Here is a 16,031-nt window from a genome sequence, read left to right on the forward strand (position 1 = left end):
GCTGAGTGGCAGTGGTGCAGGATGGAACCGGATCCTCAGACTGATGAGCGGTCTAATAGGCCTGTCTAATGTATCATCGATGGATTGCCTGCCGTCTCGGAGGAGACATTTCAGAGGGATTCCAGGAGATGAATTTCAGTGTGTGTGTGTGTGTGTGTGTGTGTGTGTGTGTGTGAGGGGGGGGCGACGACGACGACAAAAAAATGCTTTGCTGCTGCGTGTAACTCAGGCTGAATATTGTCCAGTGGAAAGACGCCCTCTTCTTGTGCAGCCGAGATGTGCAGGGAGGATTTATTCCAAGAGGAATACAGACAAACAGTTGGCTTCTCTTCTCTCTCTCTCTCTCTCTCTCTCTCTCTCTCTCTCTCTCTCTCTCTCTCTCTCTCTCCCGTCAGCCAATCTGCGCACGGTGACGCTGTGCAAAGGCTGGATCTAGTCTTCGCTTCATCATCATATTTAACACACCCACCCAGAGTCGCACATGCTACAAGAAGTGCATTCCCCCCTATCCCTCTTTTACTCCTAGAGGTGGCCTGGCCCTGCGGGAGTACCTCCGTCTCTTGTTACCTGAGCAGCTGATTCTGTTGGCTCGCCTCGGGGTGATTAATCGGGACTCGGATGTGACAGACATCACGCATCCTGGATCGGCGTGAGGTGGATGAGAGCACACACTACTTTTTTTTCCCGGGGACTTTCCCGAAAAGCTTTTAAGATGTGAAGAGCTCGCACTTCCCGTCCTACATTTCTTTCCGGTCCCGAAGTCGCAGCTGATCCACGTACGGCTGCTCTTCTCCCGCACAGGATCGCGGTCGGATGGTGAGACCGATGCGTGCCCTCGAACCTCCTGGACACGCGCGTTTAACGGATCATTCGCAACTGCTTTTGGATCCTATACCCACTTGTCCGCCACTCTGTGTTTTCCTTCTGAAAGATGTGCTGGTCGGCAGGAGAGCGGCAGCGTGAAGACGATGTGGCTCGCGCAAATCCTCCGCTGGTCTGAACGTGTCTTACCTGGACGCTTGCGGGTGATTTTGCGCTTTTGACCTCTCCTGGAGCCCCTCGCGCTTAAAGCCGGACTCTGATGCTGAAAAAAACAAAGGCTGAACACTGAATACTTTACTCAAGACGGCCAGTGAAGATGGGTCCTACGTGTTTAATGTATATTTCATTAGATTGGCGTCTAGTCTAATAAACATCATCAGCGATGTAGTCAGCTTGTTCATCTGCGTGCTGATCATTTGCAGTAAATACTCACATCTGCTCAAAAGGGAGACCATGAAGATGATCCTCCTGCGCAAATTCCGGGTTTTGATCCTTATGGTGTTCCTCATCGCATGCTCTATGCACATAATGATCGACTTGTTACCGAAGCTGGAGAGGCACGGCAACAGCGGCTGCTCGTGCTCCCACACGCCGAGCGAAGAGCCTCAGAGCTGGGGGAAGCAGGGCTGGCCTAACAAGCACACGCTGCGGATCCTCCAGGACTTCAGCAACGAGCCCAGCTCCAACGTGTCCTCCCAGTCCCTGGAAAGGGTCCCGGCCACAGCCGACAGGACGCAGGCTCTCCGGAGGCTGGAGCATCTCGGGCAACGCGGGGACCGGAAGAGACAGTTCATGCAGGACGCCACGGGGACCAAAAACATGCCGCTCAAGGGTTCAAGGTTGTCGGCTCTGTATGACCACCCATTATATAAAAGATCCCTGCCACCTCTGACAGACGAGGACACACTGTTCAACGTCAACACGGACATCAGATTTGACCCCAAAGCCGCAGAGGATCAGGCATGGTAAAGCGTTTGGCTCATGAAGTCCGATTTGAGTGAAACATCAACTCTAATGCAACATAAGCTTTATTCACTAAACATGTTGTGATTTGATCACATGTAAAGGCTTTGAGTTTAGTGCTGTGCAATCACATTATTGTAACCCTGCTGTTGCACAACACCTGTCACTGTTCACATACAACAAATCTGCCAATCCTCTTTCTCTTTGTCCTTTACCCTTTCCTCTCCTCACCCAGGAATAACGACGGCAACACGGATGAGTTGAGTCCAACGGGGGAGCTGACGGCTGACTCCTACCCCAACTGGCTCCGCTTTCACATTGGGATTAATCGATATGAGCTGTACTCCAGACACAACCCAGTCATCGACGCCCTGCTGAAGGACCTGGTCGCCCAGAAGATCACGAGCGTCGGTGAGTCACGAGACATAGAGAGGGGTGGCGGGAGGGCAACAGGGCTTCACTGCACAGATGGAGGGTCAAAATGACACTTTACTCTGAAGACACCAAGCTGAGCAGGAAACCTTTACAAAATCTTATAATCTTAAAAGCATTGGAACATGCTGATAACTGACATTATTGGGGTTGTGCCATGACGCGGGAAAGGACTTTGCACCATCAGATCCTCCCCGGTATGTTTACACACAAGTGAAAAAGCAAACACAAAGCATTCAGAAGATACACCTTTGATTAGTTTAATCAGGTGAAGCCAAGAACGCATGGTTACCGTAATTAAACAAAACCCTCTCCACCAAGTGGTTAACATAATAAGGGTAAAAAACCATCACTGTTATGAGCGGACATGAGCTCTGACAAAACTTCAAACAGTGCCGGTGTTTTTCAAACTAAACAACCGTTTGAATAGGAAAAGTTTCTGCTAGTTGTAATGACATCTCAGGACCAGCTCATTATACATGGAGAGGAAAAGGAAGGGAGACAGATCTTTAACTATACGTTTTTTTCATGGGAAACGGACAAACTGGTAAAAAAAAAAGAGGCCCAAATATGACAAGCTGAATTGGGTGAGAAACCGAGGAGGAGCACCCAATTCTGGCTCCTTGTTAGAACTAACAAGAAGCCAGAAGGGAACGTGTGCCTGTAATGTAACAGGGTCTTCTGGTTGAGAGTGAGAGGAGGCTCAGTAATGAACGACCATGCCCCTCGTTGCCTCTGGCACCGACAACATGAACACACACTCAGTCTGCAGAAAGGTGGAAGTCAGGATGTCGTGTGACAGGAGCTGAACAACGGTTGGCCTGCTCCCTCCTCCTGCCTTACGAAGCTGAGGGAATAGTTAAACGCCGCTGTCACAACCCATTCATCCCCACAGAACACCTGGTCTCGATGCAAATCCTATACCTACATATCGTGGTTCGATTCAAATGAAACGCCGGTGGCTTTTTGTTTGATTGACATGTGCGCGGTGGATATATCCTTTTGCAGAAAGCTGCAGAGCAAGGACCAAGTGCAAGTAGATACCCACCAGGGGTGATAATTCACGCTATATGGGAATCTATTTCTCCTTTTTTCCCACCGAGGGATTGTCTTCCTTTTTTGGCTCACTTCAGCTCCCACATTCCAAGAGTGCTTGTCGACTCAAGGTCGCACATCTTGCGCTCGCTGTGAAAAGTGATTGCAGATTTCAGGTTCAGCTGCCAAAAACAAAACCGTTGGTAAACGATTAAATACTTAACTGGGAGAAGGATTAGCTGTTTAGACTAGCATCCCCGTCTGGTCACTTTAGGAAGCATTTCTTTCTTTCTTTCCGGTCTTTACTCAAGATGTCCTCTTGATTTTTTATGTCTTGCTTTTTTATTGTTGGGCTGGGTGGATAGAGGAAGCAGTTTTCAGCATCTGTGGCCAGCTAAATACATGGTGGCTCAGTAATTACAGAGCCTTAACACAGGCCTGGGGCAGGATACTAGAAGCCAATGGCAGTTGCATATTACCCTAAACTCATGGATAGTGCTCGGATGTGTTATATTCTATAACCTCTTTTGAGCAACTTTCCTCAATGAGGACAAATGCATTGACATAAGCAGCAGATATGATAAATATTACTATAGATGATAGTGAGAGTGTAACTTTGTTGAGACCAGAATAAAACTGAGGTAAACATTTTCGCAACACGAAACCTCGTTTCAAACACGGCTTGTTTACTGTGAGCGGAGGTGGAAATGAAACATTATAATTGGCATGGTCCCTGCATGCAGTTCCTGTCAATTACAATTAGATCTGCCTTTTTTTTTAAATGCCTCCAAACATTCACAAGAACGCTCTTCACACAGAAACAGGTGAGGTCAGATGGATATTGATTCATTCACTTGTAATTTCTTTCTCTTTCAACATTTTTCTTGTACTCAAGATTCCCATATGTAAAAATAAAAGAGAGCATTGATTGAGAAGACAAATGACCACCAAAACACTGCTCTTGATCGATCAGCTAAAAAAAGAAAGAGCAGGCACGATGGCTGCTCTGCTCTGCTCTTTTTTTGTGTGTGCAACATTTCGCTGTATTTCCGCCATGAATAGTCCTCGCCCCAGCCCAGTCCCACGAGTGCCTTTAGAATGCATTATCATGTACAAAAAGGGAGAAAACATGAAGGATAGAAGGATGAATAGGAACACAAAGAGACAGAGAGAGATAGAGATGGACCCTCTAGAGAATACACAGAGAGAGTAAACAGCGAAGGAACAGAGAGCATCGCCGAGCACTGGCTGTCCTTCACCCCCTCACTCTCCCTTCAAACAAACATTGTGACATCAGCACTCTTTTTAGAGCGCAGCCACACTCACAAAGACTCAAAGACATGAACACATGGCTCCGCACATGCTGCCTACAAGCTCACGTACACACCAGTGTGCTTTGCCAACATGCAGATGAAGTTTCAGGCTTCCGACGTACAATGACATGTCTCCTTAGTGAAAATGAAATCAATGTCAGTAAATATTACATTACGGTGAACGTGAACAGAATATAGTCCTATTTTGTCTTGTGCATATGGATTTATGATTCGTTTCGTATCTCTGAAGGTTTGTTTCCTTCTACTGGTCAACAAAATTGTGGTTGCTTTATATGCAGAGTGTCTGTGCTTGTTACTTCATTTAGATAAAGTTCTGGAGCCTTGTGACCGTGCTTAGCATGCTTAACTTGTCATTTTCTCATTTTCCTACCATGCCTTATTTGTATTTTTGAGGGACAGTTGTCAGTAAACAGTATAAATGTTGAACATGGACTGCTTTTTAACAAAGAGAGTGAGCCACAATAGCAATTCACCATTTATTAGACAGAATTGCCCAACTTGTACATGTCTAAACTTGTCAAATGTGAGGATTTTTCAGGTTCACTCTATTTTATATTATTTTAATTTCATCTTCTTTTAAGATTTTGGACAGCTTGTTGGACAAAACAGACAATGTAAAACCGTCTCATTGGGTTTTGGGATTATGTGCCGGACAATATCCATTATTTTCTGATACTGGAACATCAGTCTGTGTCAGTACAGAGCTGATCTGGAGGTGAAAAAGCTAAGAGCAACAGTGGAGTCAAATGCAAAATGGCTAAACTGTGTAATTGATAGGGCAAAAGTTGAACACTGGTTAAAAAAATAAAATAATACATTGACTTTTATTCAGTTATTCATTATGATGTTGGGTAGCCAGCAGCCTTTTTAACAAGCTTACCCGACACCTAAAGTTTGGCAAGTTTAAATGTTGTAAGGCAACTATTGGCTGACCAGCTAATAACACAACATCTGTCAAAGTGGCTTGCATTGTATGTATATAAAACTAACACCAGTGGGTCAGTTTTTGTCAAACTGTACTACTACAGCTCATTTCTTTGGTCTATAACTAATACCATATATGTAACAAATATCCATAGTGGCCTTTATGTATTATTAATGGCAGTGCTGTGTGTTTTACTTCAACAGCAATGAAGTCTGGAGGCACTCAGCTCAAGCTCATCATGACCTTCCAGAACTACGGCCAGGCTCTCTTCAAACCCATGAAGTAAGTGTATGTGTAAAGTTCTTGCAAGCTCCATTGGGCCTCTGGTTAAACGGCCCTCTCATCTTTTCTCCTCTGCCTCTGTGTCAGGCCCCCTCTCTTTAAGAAAAAGCAATCTCTTTCATATCATGCTAAAGTCCGAGTGCATTTCAGCATAAAACACCAACTATGCAGCTTTCTACCTCCAGTGACTTCCTTTTCACATCCCACCACCGACTCATTCTCCTCGCAGCATCAATCTCATTTCCTCATTCTCGTCTCTGGCTATATCAAATTGCTTTCATCTCAGCACAACCTTGATATTCGACTGAAGGCCGACATCATTCTGCTGTGTCCGAGCCAAATGTTGACTGGGCATTTCACCTCACTGGGCCTTCAGGTGACACAGCACATCCTTTAGTGGGCACGTTAGAGGTCCTCAGCCCTCAGGCAATGCTGGCTGTGTCTCAAATCCCATATCAAATAACAAAAAAATGCAGCTGAATAATATAGAAAATACCAGTGTGTGTTGCCATGCAGTCTACTGTGTGTCCACAGCTGATTTTAAGGGAGTGTTTACATTTTTTTTAAATTTTTGGCTTTGCACCCACAGGCAGCCTCTCAGTTATCACCCTTGCTAACCCTGGGGCAACATATCTGTCATTATTTGTTTCGTAGCTCTCTGTAATGGTGCCAGAGATAATTGCTGTGAGTGTTGTGATCCAACACCTATGTTCCTTCCCTCATCTCCTTCTGAATATTCTAGCAGTGATATGATAGGTGATATGAGAACCTCCAAGCAGTGAACTCCAGCTCATCGTTAATGTCTCACAAAAAGAGGTGACGAGGAGCGAAAGCTTGACGAGGAGCGAAAGCTTCACTTTCTTCTACCTTTAAACCTAAGCTTACCTCAGCACACCCTGTAATTCATCATGGCTGGGCTTAACTTGTAGCGCAGATTAGTCTATCAAGTGGTAAAAACTGCCCCACTGGTAGATACTTTGTAATATTTGATTAATTTACATCTTCTTTATCCACACTGTCATATTTAGACGATAACACATCCCAAGAGAAGTGGTCTTTGCTCCTAATCCCCCCTCGATGGGTGGATTTAAATGTCACCCGTCCTTTGTTATGGTGATTATAATTTAATTGTGGGTTAATGGTTTTCTACACAAGAATGTTGACTGGCCCCTGAATGTCAGCATGAAGAGCGGGGTTAAGCCTGTGGATGATAGGTAGCAAGGTTTTTCCGTGGGAGGAAAAGCTATTCAGAGACTGTTGTAATTACGGCTTCAATTGTACCACACTAAATCAGGACAGACGCAACAGGCCTGAAATCAACCTGACAGGTCGGGAGGAGGAAGAGAGGAGAATGAGCTGAGAGGAGGGAAGGGACGTGAGAGGAGGAGTGTGGGGTGAAAGAAGAGAGGTGGGGGGTCAAGGGCGAGAGACGATAGGAGGGTAAGGAGGAGAGATCGGCGAGGAGACGTGGGCACAGAGTGTTGTCAATACACGCGCAGTGTATTGAGTCGAAATCCACAGATTATCTCTGTGCACTGCCCTGAATTTCAACCCAGACAGAATTGGGAAATGACATTTCCAGAGAAAAGCATGGGGTGATGGGGTTGGATGTAAATCTGTTGCTTGACAGTTGTGGTTGTCAAACCGCCATGATGTTTGATAATCCTGAAAAACGGCAAGTGCGTGTGTGTGTGTGTGTGTGTGGGTGTGTTGGTTTGCATTCCTTTCCTCTTGAATGCACTTGACTTTAACAAAATAGGGCAACCCATACTGGCATGTGTGTGTGTGTGTGTGTGTGTGTGTGTGTGTCTGCTCACTTGGACTGTAATCAAGGTCTTGACAGATTTGCAGTGTCATTCCCTCTACATATATAATTTCCCTCGCAGACATTCACTCACGCACACACGCACGCACACACACACACACACACACACACACATCCACTTAACACCCAACATCATCTCCTAGCTCCCAAATCTGCTGGTGTGTTTCCACATGGTGCATAAAAGAGACAGAGGCTGAGAGATCAAAGACATCTCCGGCTGTGCTCTTCTGCTCGGCTCCTCTCAACTCTAATGGAAATGTGTGCCAGGCAATCAGGCAGCGAAAGCAGGCAGGCAGGCAGGCAGACAGGCAGGCAGGCAGGCAGGCAGGCAGGCAGACAGGCAGGCAGGCAGGCAGGCAGGCAGGCAGGTAGGCAGGCAGGCAGGTAGGCAGGCAGGCAGGCAGGCAGGCAGGCAGGCATGCACACGCAGTGTCTGGGTAACGATCGACCCTCAAACCATTCATATCTTTGGAAACCTGCTCTCTCTCTCTGTTTGTCGGACCCTGCGTCTCTTTTCTCATTCGGAGTATGCTCCCCCCCGTCAGTAAAACTCTATCTATTTGTTTTTCTCTTTCGCTCATTCTTTAATGAACGCCACAGAAGAATAAATCCATTATCAGGGTTGCCGAATCAATCATGTTTGCTTCTTTCCTCAAAGAGAGAGAGAATGATCAGATACTATGGTCGGTGCCTCTGTTTTTTTTATAGTGGCAGGGCTCCTCTGTATGTATAGGTCAAGTGAACCCCTGATTTGAATCATCTTCCACTATATTGAAACATCACAACATTGCTTACAGTACCTGTACACTGTGATGTAACATAGATGAATCAGCCCACTGAGCTGCTGTCTGCGGTCCTGTTTTCCAGGCTTTAAGGCTAGTTTTGCAATGTTTGTGAAGACCACAGGTCTTGTGAGAAGAGAGAGGCTTTGAGGAAAGGCACTAAAACCCCCAGCTGATGCCCAGCCCTGTGTTGCTTAAGTAGACAGTTGAAAACATCTTAGTTGTACTCTCTGTCACAATAGCGGCATTGTAACCTGACTGAAACTGAGTTTGATGACTAAGCTGATTTATCATTTTCATCATCCTCTGCATCCTGTTATGACTGTGGCCAGGACTGAAATAACCCTGAATTTGTGGGATTTCCATAATTCCTGTTTTTGTTCCCTTAAACAAACACTTAAGGCTGTCAGGTTGGGAGTAACTGTGTGGCTATGTCAATTTTTGAGCCCTCAAAATATACAGCATATAGGCCTTTGGCAGAGAAAATACAAGGACTTCACCTGAAATGGCAAAAATGCACATTGATGCTTTGCTAGAACAAAAATACAATAGTATCAATTGTGCCAAGAGTTTAGTCTTATGCTGCGTTCACACCAAACGCGGTGTGAATTTGACGCGCAACCAGATTACATGCAAAGTCAATGCACAGACGCTATATGTTGCGGAAAAAGTTTTTTTAGCGGGGCGAACAGAGTGTTTGACGCACCGCGAATTTGCACGAGTTGAAATTTTCCAACTCTGGCGAAAAATTTGAGTGACGCTGAGTTGCGTCAGCCAATCAGCGTTGAAAAGCTCCGCCTGTCATCACCGCCGTCTTGCCGTTGCTAAATCAAACTGCTGCTGGTCTGCTGCTGAAGTAGCGTTGGTCATTCAGACGCTGTTGTGGGACTACAGATAATATTATGAACCAAGACATGATGGAGTTTGATGTTCCAACGTATGTGGAATTTACAAGTATAAAGCAGAACTAGTGGCTATTTCCATGGTGGATGGCTGTTAAATTAAGTGGTTTGCTGGAACAAATATACTCAAATATATAAATGTTAACAAAGAAAAAAACATCAAAACAGCATATAGGTTAACTTGGCAAATAAGAGTATATTGAAACTGGTCTTTGTGCCAGACTAACAAAAACAAGTGGAAATGTGCCCTCATTTCTGTATTATTTACACCAAAAATTATGATAAATAACTGAAAATCACACATAAGATTTAACATGTTGAACGTGTTGTAGTCAACCAATCTGCTCTTTTAGAATTAGCATGTATGAACATGTCATTTGCATCCATTCAGAATATTATCACTTAGACTGTTGGATAGCACTAAATATAAATAGCCTAAAATATAACCTTGAGGGACACCGATATAAACACCGGGAATGTTTTTCCTTCAATTCTTGGACAGTGTTTAATTCTTGTGTCGAGTAGTGTTCCCAGCTTTTCCTGTCAGGCGGTGTATGCCCCCAACAACCTCCACCAATCACAGGGTTCGGTAAACTGCTATGTTGCTTGACAGGTGAAACAAAAAAGAAGTACACCATGGTACACTGCTGCTAGTGAGGCTTAACATTGCTCTGGGTGCACAATCATAACTTTTATTCTCTCGGCTTTTTGATTGACCGTACTGTCCTGCTCAATCATAACTCACAATCTCTAACTTGATGCCATAATGCCAAAAGGGTCACCATTTACGACCATTTTTGCCGGCAGCTTTGAGAAAACGACTAGAGCTTAAGACAGGACTGGCAGCACTCAGTGGAAAAAAAAAGACCTCTTTGAAAAGGTACAGTCCCTTTGGGAAGACCGCTCCAGTGCAAAACATGTTGTACCTTTTAAAAGCTTACCTTCAAGTGCAAATAATACTAATACACAAAATGTGCCTTTTGCTGTCAGACATGTCTATATGTACTTTGTAGTGCAATGGAAATGTATGCATGTACAGTAATACCTCAAGGACCACCAGGAACCTTTGTTACAAGTAGTCTACGTACCGAAATAGGCCTGTGCCGTACGGTGTGTTTGAGTCTCAGCCTTGTACTATACTTTGATCCTGAGTGTCTTGATTGATTTTATTTCTCTCTTTTTGTCTGTCTGTCACTATAGCTTAGCTCTGGTGTGAACTGGGGAAACTTGATTGTAATATTTACAGCGAAAAATGTCTTAGAGCGCACAAAGCCCATTAGATGACAAGCGCAGATGATCAACGGAAGAAGGCGGGTAGAGGAACTGATGATTGAAATAATGATGGTCTTCCGTTCCTTCTCGCTTCCACTTAATTGTATCGCTTGTCAATCAGCCAATTGTTGGCTCAGTCACACACAAATCAATCCGAGTATTCCTAGAAGAGATATCTGCTCTTTCCGCTGCTCCTCCCTGCTGAGCGATCTATATCTGTGCTGAGTCGGGTCCATGAGTAATTTTTGATTGACACGTCGGGGAGACAAGAGAGGGGAGCAACATAATGTCACCTTGTTTGTGTCAATAATGTATTGACAGCCGCACTAATAACAGCCTGGAGGAAATGTCTGTGTTAAATATGGAAAATAAACGGGGAATTGGCTCCGTAGAAGAGTTGATGTTGTATCATCAAGCTGCATCAGGCGTGGGAGGTGAAAGAATAAGATTGGGGGAGCCTTTTTCTGAAAATAGGGAGGGCATGTCTCAACAAAACCCCTTATTATCCTTTCTTAAAGCTGCACAGATTTGTTCCCAAACAAGGAAAAGCCTGATGAAAGACAGGACAATTTAGCTATTGTTCCCATGTGATGCTGAACAAAAGGATGTCAAACCATTTTTTTTCCCTCACTTTTTTGCATGCATTTTGTCAGTTTGGTTGTTTGTTTGTCAGCGTGTGTGCATGTGCGCTTGTTTGCTGTGTGTTATTGTATTCACAAGGTCTTCTGTGCCTGTGCTTTGACTTTGAGTCTGGAAATAAAGGGATGAACCGCCTCAGGACAAGTCATTCAGAGCACAGATGATAAGTGCAGCTCTGTTTGGAAATAGAGGAAATTCACAGTAGCGCAGTGTACCATGTTAACCCCCAAACTGCTGGCCCACATATCTGCAAATGGTGCAACTCACACTTCTGCAGCTGGATTGAAGCGAGACATAAAACGTAAAACCCTCTACGCTTGTGGCATTCAATACTTAGTATCTCCATGAAAACCACTGTGAATGTGTTTGCATGCATTACATGCTTTTAACTCAAGTTCTAGGATGTATCTCTTAGATGCAGTTTTTATACACTCTCAAATTACAATCACAATTTGTATGCACAAATAAACATAATATTTTTCCCATTCCGAATATGAGTCTACTTAGACTGTAAATGCAATTAGGCGTGCACATTTACGACATCGTAAACAGTGCACTCTAGGATAATGAATAATAGCAGAATGTTATAATCGCCTGTAAACACACTGGCTGACCTCAGGATATAAAATTACAACCACTGTGTGAAGTGTTATTTTGCAGCACTTAGGGCTTTGCACTGCTCTCTGCTTAATCATTTGACTGTTTTCACTATGTTCTAATTGTTTCACCAGGGTATTATTTGTGCTGCAGTGGAATTCTTGGAGGAACAGAGAAATAATGTGTTCAAGTGCTCTCTCTCACACACACACACACACACACACACACACACACACACACACACACACACACACACACACACACACACATGCACACACACACACACACACACACACACACACACACACACACACACACACACACGCTAGTTATCACATGTGCTTTCGGAGTGCAGCTATGATCAAATGGAGCCCAGAGGCTCAGTTTTCTGACCTCCTACTGTCTTCCCTGCAGAGACTGTAACACACTGCAGGCGATCAGGATAATGTAGAGCACAAACACACTGTGTTTTCCCCTGTGTGTGTGTTTTTTAGCATGAGATGGAGGAAAAAATGATGAAACAAAAATAGTGAAAATCCACCCTCGTGCTACAGAGCCTTAGAGTAATTAGCTTCACTAATTCTGGATACAGGGCCTGATACACCTGTATTCATCCCTGGTGAGTTGGGGGAAAGAGCAGAATCACTGCATAGAGCAGAGCATCATTGCTAGATGTCAGAAAAGTTATACAAATAGATTAGAATTTGTGAGACAAGTTAGAGTTACACAAAGCTGCCATTTGGCCAGATTCACTGAACATGCTCATTTCTATTCACTTACGTTTTGGTTGAAAGTAGCACAACTGAAATCATCAATATTGCACAAGGCAGTGCCATAGGGCATTGATGGAAATGGTGTTACTCAGTGGCCTGATTCCCATAAATCATTGCTTTTTCTTCTTGTGAACCTTCTCTATAAAGATAGAAAAGTGTTTTGTGGGTGAAATGAATGTGTTACAGTGCATATTGGTCCAATAGTGGCCTACATGGAAAGACTCACTACTTGCTCCACAAACTATAATGAACAAATCTTTCTGTTTTTTTTTACTGGACAGAAATAACTCCTTCTCGCTTTCTATGTTGAATTAATTAAATGTTGTGATGTACTAGTGTTTGAGGACCTACTTACCAAGGAGGTGTGAAATACCTGATCAAAAGTAAAGAGTAAACTGGCCCACTTATATTCCCTTAATATGGGGTTGAAGTTATCATTTCAATGGACTATAAGCAGTGCTGCACCTATTGCTGATCGTAGTATAGAAAACATGCTGTGAGCATGCAATAACAGATGCTTATCCAAATAATCTCCGGTCTAGAGGGGGAGGGGAAAAAACAATAATAATCTGTTAATGTATTGTTGGCGTTCTGCCATCTACAGTAATCAGCCAAGAGGATTTATGTATCATGGAGATATTATTAAGTAATGTAACAGACAGTGCCAGTTTTAATCAGTGTAGCTGATTAGCACGATGCTAACTACCACTTTTATTTATTTTCTCAAAACTTAACATCAGCATTCAGTCTTCATGTGACTTCCTCACTCTAGAAACTTGAGAACTCAGTGACTGTTTGTGTGTGTCACTTTTTTGCAGCCACTTCTGATGATTTTGAACGTACAATCGGTCTCCGTATTTATACTGTAGTGCACGTGTCTGTGCTCATGTGCGTGTCTGTGCACATGAGCGCCACTCGGCAGTGATACTGTTGTGGCAAATTTCCCGTGTCCCTCGCTCAGGCCTTCCAGGAGCATAAATGTCTTGATGATATTATCAGTCAACTGCCCCCTTCAGGTAAATGTTATCGGCTCTAAAGCTGTGCTGAAGGAATGATAACGCAGTGTTGCAGCCAGCAGAAATGACAAGCCAGCATCCAATCTGCATATCAAAGCCTCGGCTAAATTCCTCTGCCATCTGTGTGTGTGTGTGTTTGCGCTCAAGCTCGTTTGTGTATGTGCCAGACACGCACACACAGGCATGCTTCTGGAAATGCTGTGCGGCCATTTCTCCGCAGTCTCAGAGGCAAGTTGTTCCTGGCCCCTCACAATCAAGGTTAATCCTTGATAAACTCACTCATTGTTTCTTAGAAATAACAATAATTAAAAAAAGAAGCTTAATTACTCGCTCAGAAAATCTGATCCTGCTCTGTGTTTCTGTGGGAACGCAGGCCTTCATAACATCTGTCATCTTGTCTCTTTGCTTTGAAGGGGCTGTCACTCAAAGGCAGGCTTTACTCTCTGTCTGGACACAGTACACCTCAACAGCCTCTGTGCCGCCATTCTTATTGAGGACCAGATGCTGAAAGCAGAGGCACAGAGGTTTCATGAGAGAGTTGGCCATATGTCATATGTCTATATGTATATAAGTATATCTTTTTTTTGTGTTTTCATGTTACAGACTGAATATTCATGCGGCTAAAATTAACCTCATTATGGTTCTATAGCTTAAGATTCGTCTGATCAACATAAGCTGAGTTTTTGGACCTCAACTTTTGATTAATTTAGTCTCAGGCTGCATGATAACAAGCAAACCAGGTCTTGCCAATAAAAGTCACAACTCGTTCACTGGACAGAGTTTGGAAACCTGTCATCTCACAAGGCTTGGGATTTTTGGCAGCTGGGTGAATCTAAATAAATCTAACTTCCTTTTAACTTTAGCCAAAAATCATGAACTCATTTACTTTCTGTGCTTTTGAAGGAATACATGAGAGTGTAGATCAGTCCTGACTGCAGTTAGTTTTGCTCGGCTGCCGACTATCAAATGTCAAATTCCGTTTTCGTGTAGAATTCAAGTCTGTTTTTTGTCCGAGTAGTTGGCTTTGATACATTTCCGCGTCAAAGAAAGAGCCTCACGTTCGTCTTGGAAGGAGCATTTTCACCTTGGTATTGTTATTTTATCCTGAATGTTCCAGCCAAATAAACTTGTAAACGCTCCCGGTTTGATGAAAATGCTCCAAATGTGAACGTGTAAATGTCGCTTGTCTAATTAATTACGGAGGGAGAAGGGAGGTAGACTTTGATTTAGCAGTTAATGAGCCCTGGACGGGGCAAACTAGCGATGTCACAATACCGGAAATTTAGTAACAGTGAAATTCCACGATTTAGATACCCAATTCAATACCAAAGTAAAAAACAAAAACAACACATTAAATCCCACGTACACATACACTAATTTATTACCATTTGCATGCTCTTTTCTTTGTGGGTTTAATATTAATCCCTGATGGGATTAATCGCCCCCCCCCCCCCCCTCCCCCCCCCCCAGGAAGACGGGACACCGTTAGTCTGGAGCCCTGATCCGCAGAACCTACAGTACTGTAGACAAAAAGCAAATTGTCATGTTTTCAGATTTTCAGATTTTGGTTGGTACAAAAAGTAAGTGCCATCCTGAGGCCATACATACCTTCAAAAAAAAGGGAACTGGTGCTTTCCCTTTTCTTGATTTGAGAGCTGCGATGGCCTGAAGAAACAGCTGTGCTCTGTGGTTCATAGAAAACACACAGTGTCTGTTATCCTGCCACAGGGCGAGACAGCTCTAGTCTTAAAGAAGTATCCAGCGTTTTATAGTGTGCCGGAGCTTCAGTCTGGTGTGGAAAGCTTCTCTTGTGATCTTCCTCCTTACTTTCTGTCTTTACCTTCACTAGCTATTAAAGCTGCTTGTCTCTTTGCACCTCCCGGCGGCAAAAAGTGATCCCTTTTATAAGCTGTAGTTAGTGTCAGGGAAAACACCTTAGGCGGGGATCATTAGACTGTAATGAAGCAGGAGGTAAAATACCATGTTCACCCGTCGCTCTCCAACATTCCTGATTGTTAGGTTTAACTATAGCACCACAAGGTCTTTGGGACGTCCCGTTTTTACTGCGTTTGTCTCATTTCTTCAACTAACCCTCCACCTCTCCCTTTCAGCAAATGGACCCCCCAGCCCCCCCCACCCCCCGATGGTATTATGAGGGCATGTTGTGATACGTCATTAGAAAACAGCAGAGCGACGACTAAGGTTACGGTGGGAAAGAGGTTGTGTGAACCACAGCTGTCAGCGCTCTGGCTATGGTATAGATGCGGATTAAACAACATCTGTTCCACACTGCTGCATACTGTATGAGCCTGATTAAAGTAAAAAAACGCTGCTCTTACAATTCAATATCTACATATACCCCCAAGCTTCACCACTGACATCCTCTTCAGAGGAAATGAAGAAGCTTGGGTAGTCAAAACAAGTGATGCAAC

At 43.9% G+C, this 16,031-nt stretch overlaps 1 protein-coding gene across 1 annotated transcript in view; it reads left to right on the forward strand.

The window, feature by feature from the left end:
- Positions 1-1,275: 1,275 nt before the first annotated feature.
- Positions 1,276-16,031, forward strand: part of fam20cb (FAM20C golgi associated secretory pathway kinase b) — a gene marked incomplete at its 5' end in the record, with an annotated part of 44,879 nt that continues 30,123 nt past the window's right edge. The window contains 3 exons of the mRNA XM_079236030.1: positions 1,276-1,787; positions 2,021-2,196; positions 5,715-5,793. Of these exons, the coding sequence (XP_079092156.1) occupies positions 1,276-1,787; positions 2,021-2,196; positions 5,715-5,793 (767 nt within the window). The remainder of the gene's footprint in view (positions 1,788-2,020; positions 2,197-5,714; positions 5,794-16,031) is intronic.

The sequence above is a fragment of the Taurulus bubalis genome (genome assembly GCF_910589615.1).
Source record: "Taurulus bubalis genome assembly, chromosome: 2".
In the NCBI taxonomy this organism is placed as follows: Eukaryota; Metazoa; Chordata; class Actinopteri; order Perciformes; family Cottidae; genus Taurulus; species Taurulus bubalis.